General features: G+C 35.5%; 1 protein-coding gene across 1 annotated transcript in view; it reads right to left on the minus strand.

The window, feature by feature from the left end:
• Positions 1–4,297: 4,297 nt before the first annotated feature.
• LOC141782060 (CD82 antigen-like) overlaps positions 4,298–15,813 on the minus strand; it is a 40,405-nt gene continuing 28,889 nt past the window's right edge. The window contains exons 5-9 of the mRNA XM_074658080.1: positions 14,657–14,731; positions 8,109–8,207; positions 6,805–6,978; positions 6,595–6,678; positions 4,298–5,605 (exon numbers count right to left, since the gene is read on the minus strand). Coding sequence (XP_074514181.1) covers positions 5,528–5,605; positions 6,595–6,678; positions 6,805–6,978; positions 8,109–8,207; positions 14,657–14,731 — 510 coding nt within the window. The 3' untranslated portion in view covers positions 4,298–5,527. The remainder of the gene's footprint in view (positions 5,606–6,594; positions 6,679–6,804; positions 6,979–8,108; positions 8,208–14,656; positions 14,732–15,813) is intronic.

Consider the following 15,813-nt stretch of genomic DNA (forward strand, 5'->3'; position numbering starts at 1 on the left):
TACTGACTTATTTTGTCACATCAGTCTTTAGTCACGTGACTCGTCGGTATCGTCAGTCCTGTCCCGTGAGTTGCTAGTCAGTGAAGTTAACATCATCCACGACTGTTTTCTAACCTCGTGGTTGTGTTGCCTAAACCTAACTTCAACTTAAAGTTTATTTTAAAGGACACTATGCATGTAACAAGTGTATATTAACACGTCCCTAGTCCGTCCAAAAGTAATGGTACTTGTCCACAGGCTCCGTCCTTTCCACGCTTCCCATTCATTGTCTATGTAAACAGCCCTGCAATGCATTCTGGTAGTGTGGCGGCGCGATTTGAGAGACGATGGCGTCACGTTGGCTTTTCTATCTGATGTTTCTGGATTACTATCACTGCTGCATTAATGTGTATGTTGCATTTTAACTCCTTTATATCCTGTTGGTGAGTTTAATCTACAGCAATGCATCATGGTCTATAAGATCATCATATGTTCGTAGCGTCGCTGTCCTGTGAGAAACACGTCTCTCTAATGTTTTCAGCTTTGTGACGATGCATTTTCCAGCTGATCTAAGAGGCTTTTTTAAAGAGTTTATTTAGCTTCAGAAGGATTTTCTCAACACATAAAGAAACTCTTCATCCTTCAGTTCATCACAAACACTCAACATCAACACATCTGGAGAACTAAAGCTGTCAGATGAATGTAGTGGAGTAAAAAGTACATGTCGTTACATTCCACCACTAATAAAGACAACACTGTATTCAAAGTACGACGTGAGAAAGTAACTCCAGACAGCTGAAAGGAAACGATGTGAATGAGATGAAGTTTGAGTTCTTCGTCGTGTCTGACCAGCAGAGATTCATCAGGACGCGTTGACAGAAACAACGACGACCTCACACAGACTCACATCATGTAACGACTTCCTCTCAACACCGTTCAACGCCCCTCATTGTGAGGTGAAATTACATTATGCTTGACATGGCTGACGGTGACCTCACTGGTCTGGACTCTGTGTGTGTGTGTGTGTGTGTGTGTGTGTGTGTGTGTGTGTGTGTGTGTGTGTGTGTGTGTCTTGGCTGTTTCCTGTCAGCTGTTGTTTCTCACGTCTGTGTTGAAGGACGTCTGGAGTGATCGTGTGTCGTCTAACTTTATTTAGTCGTTTCCGGAGCTGTTGTCACATGTAACAGCGAACATCTGGAACATCTGATCAATAATCAATCAACCTGCTACGAACACCTTCACATTACAGCAGGTGTAATGTTTCTACTAACCATTATCTGATCTTATTAACCAGTAATAAATATCCACTGAACGCTGGACATGAACCAGCTGTTGACCATCCAAGTACTCACACTTTTTACTGAAGTAAAAGTACCGATACAACAGAGTACAGTAGAGGAATGCAACTAATACATTTACTAAAGTATTGTATTTAAAGGAATACTTCACCCTTAAAAACATGACTTTTTTCCGACATACTATACTATTACCATTTTAATTTTTTAGACATACTATACTTTGACTTTTTTATTTTATCAACATACTTTGCTATGACTTTTTTTCGACATATTATACTATGACTTTTTTCCGACAGTGTCCCGTGTGAAACCAGAAGTCATTATTTGATTGATTGATTTATTGTCACGTAACTTCCGTTCTTAAGTAACGCCACTTCCGGAGTTATTTTAACCCAAACCACCATCTTTTCCTAAACCTAACTAAGTAGTTTTGTTTTGAAAAGACTGGAGTGGAAATTGACTCGTGTTGTTGGACATTTGTAGGAAAACGCACGAAAAATGTGGAATATCTTTTCGAAAAAAATATCATACGTATGAGGATAGGTTGAACTACTCGTGCATGTGCGCTGCGAGTACGTGCATGAGACGTAGTGCAGGAAGTATTTTAAATAGTGAGGTTTTAGTGACGATGCATGTGTTTGGGAAGTAGTGAACATACGACTGGATAAATGAGACTTGGATTATACCAACACATTCTCATCCGAACTCGTCACATACCGCCGCTTCGTCGCGCGTCTTTAAACTACGTCACCACATATTTATATTTATTTATTCTTCAAGAATTCAATGTAACACAGGGGGGGTAACTGATCTACAGATGGTCATTTTAAGGGTGAGGTATTCCTTTAATTACAATGTTGATGTACTTCTACTTCACTTGTGTATTTACCTTTTTATGCTTCTTTATATTCCACAACATCTCAGAGGGAAATCTTGTTTACTTCACTACATTTATTTGATACCTTTGATTCAGATTATTCAGATGAATATATGTGTGTGTGTGTGTGTGTGTGTGTGTGTGTGTGTGTGTGTGTGTGTGTGTGTGTGTGTGTGTGTGCGTGTGTGTGATACTACATGTGGAGATTTGGCAGTGATCTCTGAACACTTGGCTTCAGGCAGCAGTTGAATGTTGGACGGACGTGGGCGTGTCCCTCTGCTGTGTGTCAGTGTGTGTGAAGGGGGTCCAACATGAGGACGGCCGGCAGGCAAAATGTCACCGCTATATACAAGTGTGAGAATATGTGTGATACAGTCATCTGAACGGACACACAGACACACACACTCCTGACTCCTTCAGTCAGGATCAGTTATATGAACCAGTAGTCACTAATTCAAAACCCCCAAAACATTACAGCTACACATTTTCAGATTTTAATCAATTTTTTTTAGCTTTTTTGTGAAATACTGGAGAGTTTGTTCCTCAACACGGCTTTAATATTGATTAAAATGAAACAAAATAAGATATAAACGTCCCTCTCCTTTCATTAAACTGCTCACATCTCATAAATAATCCGTAACGAGAGGTTGTGAGGAGGAATTATCTGTTTATAAAAAGATTCAAAAGTGTAAATATGTAAGAAATCATCATCTAGGTTAAACCTGAGAAGAAGATTTACACTTCTTGTACGATGAATCCTAATTTTAATCTTTTTTAAAGACATTTTAGTGAAGAATGTTTTGAGAATATCTGACCTGCCAACATTTAAATTAACTACATTGTGCAGATAAAAACATTGTTTTCACAGCATCCATCTTCCCTTTCTCGTAACTTGTAGAAGCATTATTATTATGCATATGTATATATAAATAAACATTACAGATTACTAACTCATATATAGACATCACATCTCTATTTCTTTCTGTTCCTGATGTAGTTTTTGTGCAGAGCGTTGTCGCCCTCTGGTGGTTTGATCAGGAACTGCAGGATGAGTTCAGCTCAGGATTCTTGGTTCTCTCATTCATGTGCATTTATTTAGTAACTGTTCTGGAGCTTTTGATCACATCACATGATCTTCATCAGCAGTTGTCAGTGGAAATATTTAAAAAACAATGTTTTCTCACCCGTGATGGTTTAAAAATGTAATATTAAACTGATATTATGAAGTATTCATTGTTATTTATTAATTGCGCAAATCTCTAAGGACCTTTAAGTAAAAGGATCTAGACTTTTTCCACCACTGACAAAACCAAAGAATACTTAACAAGGACACACAGAGTGAGTTTTAGTTTCACATATATATATATATAATATTCATATATATATATATATAATATTATATATATATATATATATTCATATATATATATATATATATATATATATATATATATTCATATATATATATATATTTTATTTACTTTTTTTTTCTCGTAAAGTTATATTATACATATATATATATATATATATATATTTTATTTACTTTTTTTTTCTCGTAAAGTTATTATATTATATACATATATTATAAATATATATATATAATATGTATATACATATACAATATACATATACACATATATATATGTGTATATATATATATAATATTACATATATTATATAATATACATATATATAATATTATATATATAATATAATATATATAATATGCATAATATATTAAAAAAAAACTTTGAGAAAAAAAGTCGTAATGTTATGAAAATAAAGTCATAACTTAACGAGAAAAAAAAGTCGTATTATTCTGAGAATAAAGAAAATAACACGTAAAATTACTACTTTATAATATTATGACTTTCTTTTCGAAATCTCAAATTTTTTTTCCCTCAATGTGGCCTTAATAAACCGTCGTACCATAATCCTACAACAATGATAAATGAAAATGAAAATGTAACCAAAAACAGTTATTGATTTCCATTTTTATAAATCCACATGGAGCCACTGGAGAGGGGTTGATAGTGGATTGTAATTGATTGTAATAGTAGTTGATTGTATATTAATGCGCTGGATATCATATAGAGAACCTTTAACACAACAGGAAGTGGATTAAAAACAAACAACAACAAACTACTGTAATCAGTTTATTGGCAAAATGAAAGAATGAATGTTGTGAGTTCACGCTTACTAATCCAGCTAGAAGTCCATCTAGTTACAAACATGCGTTCCCTTCCTGTTCTTAGAAACTATTATAAAGATTAATGTCATGTTTTTCATACAGACTGTACATAAAGAGAACACAACAAGGAGGATTTGTACATTATAAAAACAACACAACATCTTGGCTTGAGAGTTAAAAATCGTACATAAAATGAATTTCAAATGATTTTTTCTGTATAAACAAATTTCCAAGATGGAAAATATTCCCTCTACTCCAAAATAATGTTCCCCCTTTTCCTCATATTTTAATTCTAAAGTGGTTAAAATAAACTTTTATCTTCTTTCTCAAACTTTTTTTTTTAGATTAAAGTGGGTAAAATATGAACTTAAAGCTACTTTAAAAAAAAAGAAAAGTTGTTTTTGCTTGTCATAAAAGACAATTGTAAACTGGGAGCGACACTTTAAAGAAACAAGTATCATAAATGTACCGCTTTAGTATCTAATTATTTCTATTATTATCAGAAAAATTAAGAAAATATGAAAAAGAAAACAACCGACTTTAAAAACCAGCTGCTAAACAAAGAAAACAACACCGGCAGACTTTTTTGGATTCACACAAATAAAGACTAAAATTATATACAAAGTACTAAAAACATGTCACAATAACTCAAAACGCTGGTGTATATATATATAAAAAACAAAACTCACCACACACATGAGGTGGATTTTCCAGTTGTCCAAATCAACGTTAGCTTTAAATTCTGTCGTCACCGACGATAAACACGATTTCTCTTCAGATTTTTTTAGGGAAAACTGAAACCACGAAGCGATAATTTACAGAGAAACCAGCGACGCTGTAATCCGAGAAGACGTACGGGCGACCTCATCCGTCATTTCTTACTTTACAAACTCTCTCTCTCTCTCCGTCTAATCTGAATTTAATAGAAGAAAAACATTTCCAGCGTCGCTCTCTGATCCGAAACGTCTCTAAAGTGCTCCAAAGAAAAAACTGGACTGATGAAAACTAAAAAGAAAAGAAAAGAAGTGCCTCAAAAAGAATCTAACAAAATAAAAAGCAAACACATTATTTTACATTTGGACAAAATGTTTCACCAAATACAGGATGAAATAAAAACAATGCATTATTTTACTGTTTCCTCTCTTTCTCTCTGTTCAGTTCATCTTCCTCCGCCGAGCCTCGTTAGTACTTCGGCACTTTGGTGTAATCTTCTGTGTGAATGTTTCTGCACAGGCAGATGGAGAAGATCATCCCCAGCAGCTGCAAAACAAAAACACAGATACATCAATACATTTCATACAATACATTTTATATCTTTAATACATTTTATATCTTAAAAACATTTTATATATTCAATAAATTTTATATGTTTTAAATTGACAATTTGTAACTTTCAGAATGTCTTGTTAACAGCGACACCTGTGTCCGTTAAGTCAACGAAAGTCAGTGTCGGGCTCGCGCTTGTGCTCGCTCTATAGAGACATGAACGAGCATCACTCAAAACAGTGAGGCGACACACGTCAGCTAAAAGCACAATATCACTCTATATTTCAGCTGCTTGGCAGTAATGTTAGCTGACCAGACGAAGGTCTCTCCATGAATCACTGCTGATCCTAGTGTTGGCTTTTCCTGCCTCAGCACAGGCTTCAGCAGCGGGGCTCCGCAGCGAGAAACTCGTCTCCCTCCGTCCGCAGCTGGAGAGAACAGGGAGACACCGGCACCCGGTCGGTAACGAGACGACAAGGTTTCTCTCTGCGGAGCCCCGTCACTTCACAAGACACGGGAAACCTCTGTTGGTCTGGAGGAGCTGCAGCAGTTATTTCTGCACAAACGTCCACTAGATATTCTCAGAGCTAAACTAACTCTTCTGCAGTGTGGAGTGAGCGCGCGTTCACGTCTAGAGGTGAAGCGAGTACGCGAGAACGCGCGCACTGTCTGAGTGAAGGCGAGCACTTCTGTCTAGTTTTTGCGGTGTGTCCTGCATCGTCAGCTCTAGTCTGCCCATGTCAGAGGTTTTTCGCCCAATTAAGCATGTTGAATCGGCAGCAGAGCTCGAGAGGCAGAAGCAGAATGAGCTCTGATTGGCCGATTGCTGCCAACACGTAACGATCCGGACCAAGACTCCTGATAATGAGGCAGTCTTGGTCTGGTTATTTGGTCTGCACCAGAGTTTGCTTGGCAGCGTTCACAGCAGCCTAAACACTAAGTGTGTAAGTTAAAACCGGAGATGTTAATGAATGAAGGCGTACCTCAATCAGAGCGACTCCGAGGCAGATCCCCAGGACGACCCCGATGTTGGTGAGGAGCCAGCTCTCCACGCTGGAAGAACAACCCTAAAGATCCATCCAGAACAGCATAGAGAGAGAGGAGCGAATGAATGAATGAATGAATGAATGAATGAGGAACTCAGCCAGGTGACTTTAAACAGGTCAATGTAATAACAGTAAAACTCTGTTTACCGTGTCGTAAACGGGCCAGTCGGGCGTCTGAGCCTCGCAGAAGCCGCTGTCGGAGAAGTTTCCGGTGGCGAGTGAGATGTTCTGGCAGGAGCAGGGAAACAGCAGCTGGGAGCTGTTGACGATCACCTGGTTACTGTTCCAGTCCAGACGGCCCGTCCAGCCGCAGCACTCCATCTACAGACAGACGGACAGACAGGGAGAATGACCCTCAAGTACTATTAAGTATAGTTAAATTTAGGGTACTTTTACTACTCCTCATGCAACTTTCTACTTTTACTCCGTTACATTTATCTGACAGCTTTGGTTACTTTACAAATTAAGATTTTTGCACAACTCCTGTGTTACATGTATATTTCCCCTACATTCTTCAAGTGTTAATAAGTGCTAATATATTTGTAACGACGTATGTGTAGAATTTGAACACTTTCCTATAAAATGGAAAAAATGTGAACTTACCCTTTAAAGGTCCCATATTGTGTTCATTTTCAGGTTCATACTTGTATTTTATGTTTCTACTAGGACATGTTTACATGCTTTAATCTTCATAAAACCCATTATGTTCCTCATACTACCTGTCTGAATATACCTGTATTCACCCTCTGTCTGAAACGCTCCGTTTTAGTGCATTTCAACGGAATTGCAACGGAATTGCGTTGCTAGGCAACAGCTTGGGTCCATGTTTACTTCCTGTCAGCTGATGTTATTCACATACACTGCAACAGGAAATAAACTGGGACACATTTAGAATGTTTATGTTTAAAGCCGTGTTATGGTCTAAATATAAAACAGTTTTATATCTATGGTCAATATATTGTATATTTGTGACATCACAAATGGACAGAAATCCTAACGGCTTGTTTCAAACACAATTTTTGAATATGGGCTGTGTGTATTTCTCCGTATATTGAGTGTTTTGATAGTTTAACAGTATTTATAAAGCACTTAAACCTGCTTTATAATATAAAAGACATGAAAATCTCACTTTTTTCAATATGGGACCTTTAAGTGGCCTTTTTCATGTTACTTGCATTCTGCAGTCCGTGGTCAGTGTTAAAAGATAACCGAGAGCTGATGTTTGGGCTTTGCTGTTAAAATGCAGACGGTTTTATTTTATTTTTTTACTACCTATTTTTGTTCTGGACTTATTTCCTTCCCTCTGTTTGCCTTTGATATTCTTGCTACAGGAGTGTGTGGCACTAAGTTACTTTACCGATTGCAAAAAGAATTTTGATGTTTTGTTATTTATTTTCATGCATAAATCTATCACTTAGCTGACCCCAGATCAGATCAGTTTTTTAACTCACGTTCTTCTGGATGAAGTCCCAGGCCTGCTCCGTGGTCGAGTTGTTGCCGGGGTAACCGTCCAGCACCTTGGTGACGATCTTGGACATCTCCCCGTTTAACTGAAAGAAACCAGCTATGATGTTAATAAAATATACGTCTTGTGATGCAAAATACAGAAAAGCTGCTGAAGTGAGACGGCGTTTTATCTGCTGTTTATAGTTTGATTTAGTATTTAGTGTTTCTTCATGTTTATGATCCATGTTGGAGAGAATGTGTGTCTTTTGCTTTGGTTCTTTCTTTTTCTTTCTTGTGAATATTTGGATTTTATGACGGAATAAAACCAAACTATTTATCCTGTAGCTGCAGGACTGCAGAGTTTATTAATGTATATAAACAAAATGAGCAAAAATTAGTTGTAAAATTAATCATGTCTAGATAAAAACAGCTGTTCAAAGACACTCTATTGTCCAAATTCAGGGGAACAAAACGAGATGGAAACCTGCCCGGTGTTTGATCAACAAAATGTTTGTTTAATATGTTTACCCACGATGAACATGCCGAGAGTTAGACGAGAAGATTGATACCACACTTATACATGAGAGTGGTGTCAATCTTCTCGTCTACCAATCTGCAAGAAAGCTCATACAATAATTGGGCTGCAACTAACAATTATTTATCATTATCGATTAATCTGCAGATTATTTTCTACATTAATGGATTAATTGTTTGGTTAAAATGTCAGAAAATAGAGAAAAATGTTTCTCAAAGTCCAAGGTGATGTCTTTAAATGTCCTGCTGTGTCAAAAACCCAAAAGATATTCAGTTTAAAGTGATATAAAACTGATACAAATGTCTGTATTTGAGAGGCTGAAAACAGCCTTTTCTGTCATTTTTGTTTGAAAAATGACTTTATTGATAAATCGATTATCAAAATAGATGCAGACTAAATTAGTCTTTGGACTTTGAGAAAACAGGATGGACATTTTTCACTATTTTCTGACATTTTGACCAAATGATTAATCAATTAATGTAGAAAATAATCTGTAGATTAATCAATAATGAAAATAATCGTTAGTTGCAGCCCAATTATTGTACCATTATTCGCTTTTTTTACTGTGGAACTGAGAGTATTGCTTTTCTAAACTCCGGGCGTAATTAGATTAATTAGTCCCCTCCCGTTTACTCCCTCAGCACTCAGTTTTTCTAGTGGACTTATTAATTCACAAATTACTTTCTGATTTATTTATTTTCAATTTTTTCTTTCTGATTTATTTATTTTCTATTTTTCTATTTATATTAATTGCTATTTATTAATTTTTATAAAGCTTAATTTCCTGCAACCTTCAGTTTGACTTGACAAAGAGAGTAAGACGAGAAGATTGGTAGAGAGGTATCAATCTTCTCGTCTAACTCTCAGCAGGTTCATCATGGGAAAACATATTAAACAAACAGCTTTTATTTTGAGCTGCAACGATTAGTCGACTAATTGATGCAGCTCTATGCAATAATTCAAAATGTTGAACTATTCCTTTAAGTTTAAGTCTTTTTAGCAAACAGGGACTCTTCTGGATATTGAACATTATTAAAAGCTTTAAACTCAGAGCCGTGTTTCACTTACATTCCTCAATAATCACAATTCTTTTTACATGTTTTTGGTTTGTCAAACATGAGCTGTGAATTCTTGCGGTGAAGAATTTGGCTTTCAGATCTGTGAAATCAGATTTGTACGAAACCCAGAAACATCACAATCAGGAGGCGAACACACGGCAGCGCCGTTTAACGGCTGAACTGATCCGACCAGACGCAGGAAGCCGGAGAGTAATTGTTGCTAAATCTTTTCTCCAAGAATGTTGAGACATTGAAGGTCTCCAGTGAACACAGACGGGAAAAGAGAAGATATATATACGCTGCTTTTTTTCCCCCAAATAGAGGTCTTTTCCTTGAACCACTATTTGGCAGAGAAGCACGGCGGCTGAATAGAAGTCCAACAAATGTTCAGATACAATAAACAGAAGTCTGTCTGGATTCCTCCTCTCTGTAGCGTTTCTGTCTGTTCAGATGATTTATGCATCAGGATCAGCGAGGACAAACTGCTGCTCCAACTCTGAGGTTTTCTCTCTTTTGCTTCAGCAAATCATGAAAGTGCACATCATTATTTCATGTTTGTAGATGAAACTTTAAGCCTGTAAGTGTGAGTTGTTATACGAGTCACTGTCCAGCTGGCGTCAAGTCATATTACCCATAAATCCTTTCACTAAGCCTCGCCAATCACACTACAGTCCAGGTGATGAAGTCAAAACATCTCACTTAGTTTACAGTTTGTGCTACATTGTTGAATGTTGAGGTAAAAGAACTGATTTGGTTGGAAAGAAATTAACGTTTTTCATTGTTTTTTTTATTTACTGCAAATGTAAAAGTCTTGTAAAATTGCTCCCGTATCCTCCATGTTTGTAGTCCATACATATCATAAGACTACAGAGCTGAAACGATTTGTTGATTGATTAGAAATTCAACGATTATCAGTCAATCGGCGGTAATCTTTTTCTTTTTTTAAGATTCTTTTTTAGGTTTTGTTTGAAAGTGACAGAAGTGATTGGGGATGCACCGATACTACTTTATTCAGACCGAGTACAGGTACTTACATTTGGGTACTCGCCGATACCGTGTAACGATACGAGTAACGATACGAGTAACGATACGAGTAACGATACGAGTAACGATACGAGTAACGATACGAGTAACGATACGAGTACTTCTCTGTGCCAATTGACCCTCGTTAACAGCCAGCTGGAGGGTGTGAGCGACACACGGCAGGCTGGAGAGTCTCGCATATCAGGCGATGCCGCAGCTTTACAGCGCTCCCCGCCCGGACCCCGCCACACCGTGGACAAAGGGCTCGCTGCGCCCTCTCTCCCCGCCGGGGAGGGACGGGGCCCCTTACTCCCTGTGCAACTGTCGACCGGGGCGGACTGTCCTCAGTGCGCCCAGAACGTACAAACCAAACTCTGGCTCTAGAGAGAGACTTTCACGTTTTTGCGTCGGCCACCGTAGTTCTCCGAATCGCTCGGCACACAGAAGTTTCAGTTGGTTGCAATCTGCAACCTCACCACTAGATGCCGTCAAATCCTACACACTGTTCCTTTAAGTGATGGTTTATTTACTGCATTTTTATTTCCTTTGTTGCATTTGCGGCAATTTACAACTTATCACTGCCCTGTAACTGTATTTCTGGTCTATTCCAATTTAATTTTATTTAATTTAATGTATTTTATTTAATTTTTTCTAATTTTTTTTATGTTTTTTTTCTATCTTAATTGATTTTATTCAGTTTTTTTATTGCTTATTTTGTTTTTTTATATATTCCGAGAAAATAATCCACACATTAATCAATAATGAAACTAATCATTAGCTGCAGGTCTTTAAGACTACAGTGTGTAACAGTGTAATGTTGTATTCACATCAACTATTGGAGAGATTTACATGTTAATGAGTTTGCATTTACAAAACATCACTTAAAGTTGGGTTAAATGTAACTTCAACTTGAGTCTTTGTGTACGTGACGCGTCCGTTTGTTTACTTGTTTACATTTTGAGAGACTTCCGTTTTATCGTCGAAGCTTTTAGAGTTTTTTTCCGGTTGTAATTACAACCTGCGTGTGGACATAAACGCTACTTAGGAGCTGGAAACTGGTGATTACGGTAACTCATGTGATGTGAACGCAGTATTAAAGTCGGAGAAACACAGATGTTTTGCATTGGAGTTAATTACTGGAGCGTCCATATAAATATCTGAGGCTGTGTTTGACCTGAACAGTGAGCTGCTGCTGCTGTACAGTAACTATGTACTTAAAGTAAATATAACTCAGTTACTCAGTCAGAGGCCGACAGAACACAGCTCACTGGTACATGAACCGATCAGTCGATCTCTCGACCAGTCACATCATGATCGGTTGTAACTCGTCATCATGTGTTGTTGTTGTTGTTGTTATAGATACAAAAGAGACAAATGCATCAGAGTTTGTTTGTGTCTCATTCTCTTTAAAGGAGGAAGAGGCTGTAAAGAGTTCAATAAATGATAACACTTTATAACAACCATCATTTATAAATGGTAAATGGACAGTTAATTCAACTTAGTTAAAGGTCCGATATTGTAAAAAGTGACATTTTCATGTCTTTCATATTATAAAGCAGGTTTAAGTGCTTTATAAATACCGTGAAAGTATCGAAGCGCTCAATGTACAGAGAAATACACACAGCCCGTATTCAGAAATTGTGCTTTTGAAACAACCCGTCAGGATTTCTGTCCATTTGTGATGTCACAAATATACAATTATATAGATCATTACACGGTTTTCAAACACAAACATTCTTAATGTGTCCCAGTTTATTTCCTGTTGCAGTGTATGTATATAACATCAGCTGACAGGAAGTAAACATGGACCCAAACTGTTGCCTAGCAACGCAATTTCGTTGCTATTCCGTTACAGTTAACAGTACTTAATACTTATAATACTTACAATACTTAATATAGTGAATAAAATGTTATAACGTGTGCAACAATAAACTGATAATAAATAGTTTATTAATGTAATCAGAATGTAATTGTTATCGTCTCTTATCAGCCTTATCTTATCTCTTATACAATAAATCATTTATAAACTAATTAGTTCATATAACACAAACTAATGATAATAATAAGATTTATTTCAAGAAACCCAAGGATGCTTAACATAGACATAATAATGATAAAATAACATTACATAGCATTACTAATAATTAGTAATCATTATTAATTATCATTTAATTGTTTATTAACGGTAACATTTCTATCAACAAAGTTTAATTAACTATTAATTTACCGTTTATAAATGATGGTTATTATAAAGTGTTACCCACTAAATAGTTGCTCCTGTTATTTGTTGGTTATGAGAGAAACTGGTGAGGCAACGAGCTGCAACACGTTGAAGTTGTTCTGTTTACGACACGTGTTGCTGGAGGACTTTTTCCTTCTCTTTGCATTTTATCACAACGGGGCTCTGCGGTCATCTGGTCAACTTTTTGTAGAAGTCCCGAGGTCGAGGTGTAAGCTGTGGGGTGATCGCTGCTCCTAAACTCTGGAACAAGTTCCCCCTGATACATACGCACTATATCACTGACCTAGTACTCTTTAAATATAAGCTCAAGACTTTTTTATTTAGATTGGCTTTTAATACCTAGTAGCGCTGTGACATTTTCCTTATGCTTTTTAATGTACCTTTTTATGATTTTATCATATAATAAAATGTAATAAAAACAATAATAATAATAATAATAATAATAATAATATAATAGTCGTGTATCACAGCTGTCACCCTGCACTATATTCAGTTTTAACAGTTTTCTTCTTCATCTTGTATTTTTATATCTGGTATAATTTTTTGTACTTTGTACAACTAACTTTTTTTACTGCCTTTTTACTAACATGTTTTGCACTATGGAACTGTGATGCTGGAAACTTGAATTTCCCTCGGGCTTAATAAAGTTACTATCTATCTATCTATCTATATGTTGTGTTTTTATTCCTGTTATTTCTTGATGTTAATGTAAAACACTTTGGGTACCTTTTGGTTGTTTGTAAAGGGCTACACAAATAAATGTTGATTGATTAAAATACGGCACTTTAGACAGACATAGACGGGTGATTTATGTGTACAGGATCTGTAACTTATTTTATGGAAGTATGTTTGTTGCTAAGTGTCAATAAAAACATAATTAAAACTTTGAGAGGCAGATAAATGAAAGTAGACGGACAAGAATGCAGTTCTTGTTGTTAGTAACTGAAACAATCTCTGATCAACATGTCTGGTTGAACGGCTCCTCCTTTGGACAGTTTCCAACAGGACAGAGTGTTATATAATACTTATTATAAACATTTTACTTTGACATTAATTTGGTTTAAAGTTTATAAAAGATAAAATGAAAGGAATGAAAATTCTGTGGTTGACTGAACTTGCCGTTTGGTTTACGTCTGTCGTCTCTCGTGTGTGAAATGTTTCATGTTTAAGTCTGTTATTTGTGTTTTTATGTGAGAAACTTTTAAGCTGCCATTTAAAAGAGTTAAAAGAAAAAGGAAAAGCTCCTAAAAAGCTCCTTCAGAGTAACTCTACTCTCTTTCTGCTGCTCTTCCTGTTTCTCTATAAACCGTCTCAGATTAAAACAGCAGAGGGCGACACAGCGCTGAACGCCGTCGGCTTTAATTTGCTGGTGTCACATCGACCATATGTCGCCTCATCATCAGACTCTGAGCTCTCGGATACAGTGGGACACTTTGTTGGAGGAGTAGAATTAGTTTCTATTCATAGCACATGTTGTTTCTATGTTGCAGCACATAGTTGAGCTTGTTATGACACATCGAGGGCGTGAACACGACCCCGTCAGAAGACAGAGGACGGAGGTGTGCTGCAACACATTCCTTTAGTGAGAATCATCAGTTAACATTCGCCTTCCAGGTGAGACGAACTAAACAACACAGAACAGAATAACACTCCCATGATGCTCTCTGGTAATGAGGAGGAAGTGACATCACTCACCACGTCCTTCTGGAAGTAGATGAGAGCGCCGGCGGCCACCTGAGCGAGGAGGATCAGCAGGAGGCAGGTGAAGTACTGAGGAGACAGATGTTGAAATCATCAGAGCTAAAAACATCTGGAGCTGTGTTAAAATGTTAGAACATGTTGAGCTGAGTGGAGACGCAGCAGCATCCCAGTAAAACCAGTAAGATCAGTAAGATCAGGAAAAAGGATCTTATTGTCAACAAACCAACAATAACTGGATCTACTATTAGGATCCTAACTTTAAACCCCATAATTAACATTCGGGAGGTATCACCCCCTTCTTTTATTCTTATTTAATTATTTTATGTATTTATGTTTTGTTTTTGTGTTTCTTGTACTTTATTTATTTATTTATTCATTCAATTATTTATTTATCTGTTTATTTATTTATTTGTTTATCTATTTATTCAACTATTTATTTATTTATTTATCTATCCATTTAATTATTTATTTATTTATCTATTTATTTATTTGTTTATTTATTTATTCAACTATTTATTTATTTATTTATCTATCCATTTAATTATTTATTTATTTATCTATTTGTTTATCTATTTATTTATTTGTTTATTTATTTATTCAACTATTTATTTATTTATCTATCCATTTAATTATTTATTTATTTATCTATTTATCTATTTGTTTATCTATTTATTTATTTATTTATCTATTTACTTGATTTATTTATTTGTTTAATTTATTTATTTATCTATCTATTTATTTATTTATTTATCTATTTGTTTATCTATTTATTTATTTATCTATTTACTTTATTTATTTATCTATTTATTTATTTATCTATTTGTTTATCTATTTATTTATTTATCTATTTACTTTATTTATTTATTTGTTTAATTTATTTATTTATATTTACTCTTCTCCTCGTTTAATCAATTTAATTCCTCCCTTTTTTAAGTGTTGTTGCCTACTTTCATTATTCTTGCTATTATTTCTTTTCCCTGCTACACTATTTCCTTATCAGTATTATTGTTAGAATTAATTAATCAAACCAACAATTATTATTCTAACTGCCAAAGAAGACAATGTTGTTAATATTTGTGCCATATTTCTGATTGGCATGTTAAAAAATATTTATTAATAAATAAATAAATAAAAAATACATGTACCTACTA

The sequence above is a fragment of the Sebastes fasciatus genome, chromosome 2, assembly GCF_043250625.1.
Source record: "Sebastes fasciatus isolate fSebFas1 chromosome 2, fSebFas1.pri, whole genome shotgun sequence".
NCBI classification, from domain to species: domain Eukaryota; kingdom Metazoa; phylum Chordata; class Actinopteri; order Perciformes; family Sebastidae; genus Sebastes; species Sebastes fasciatus.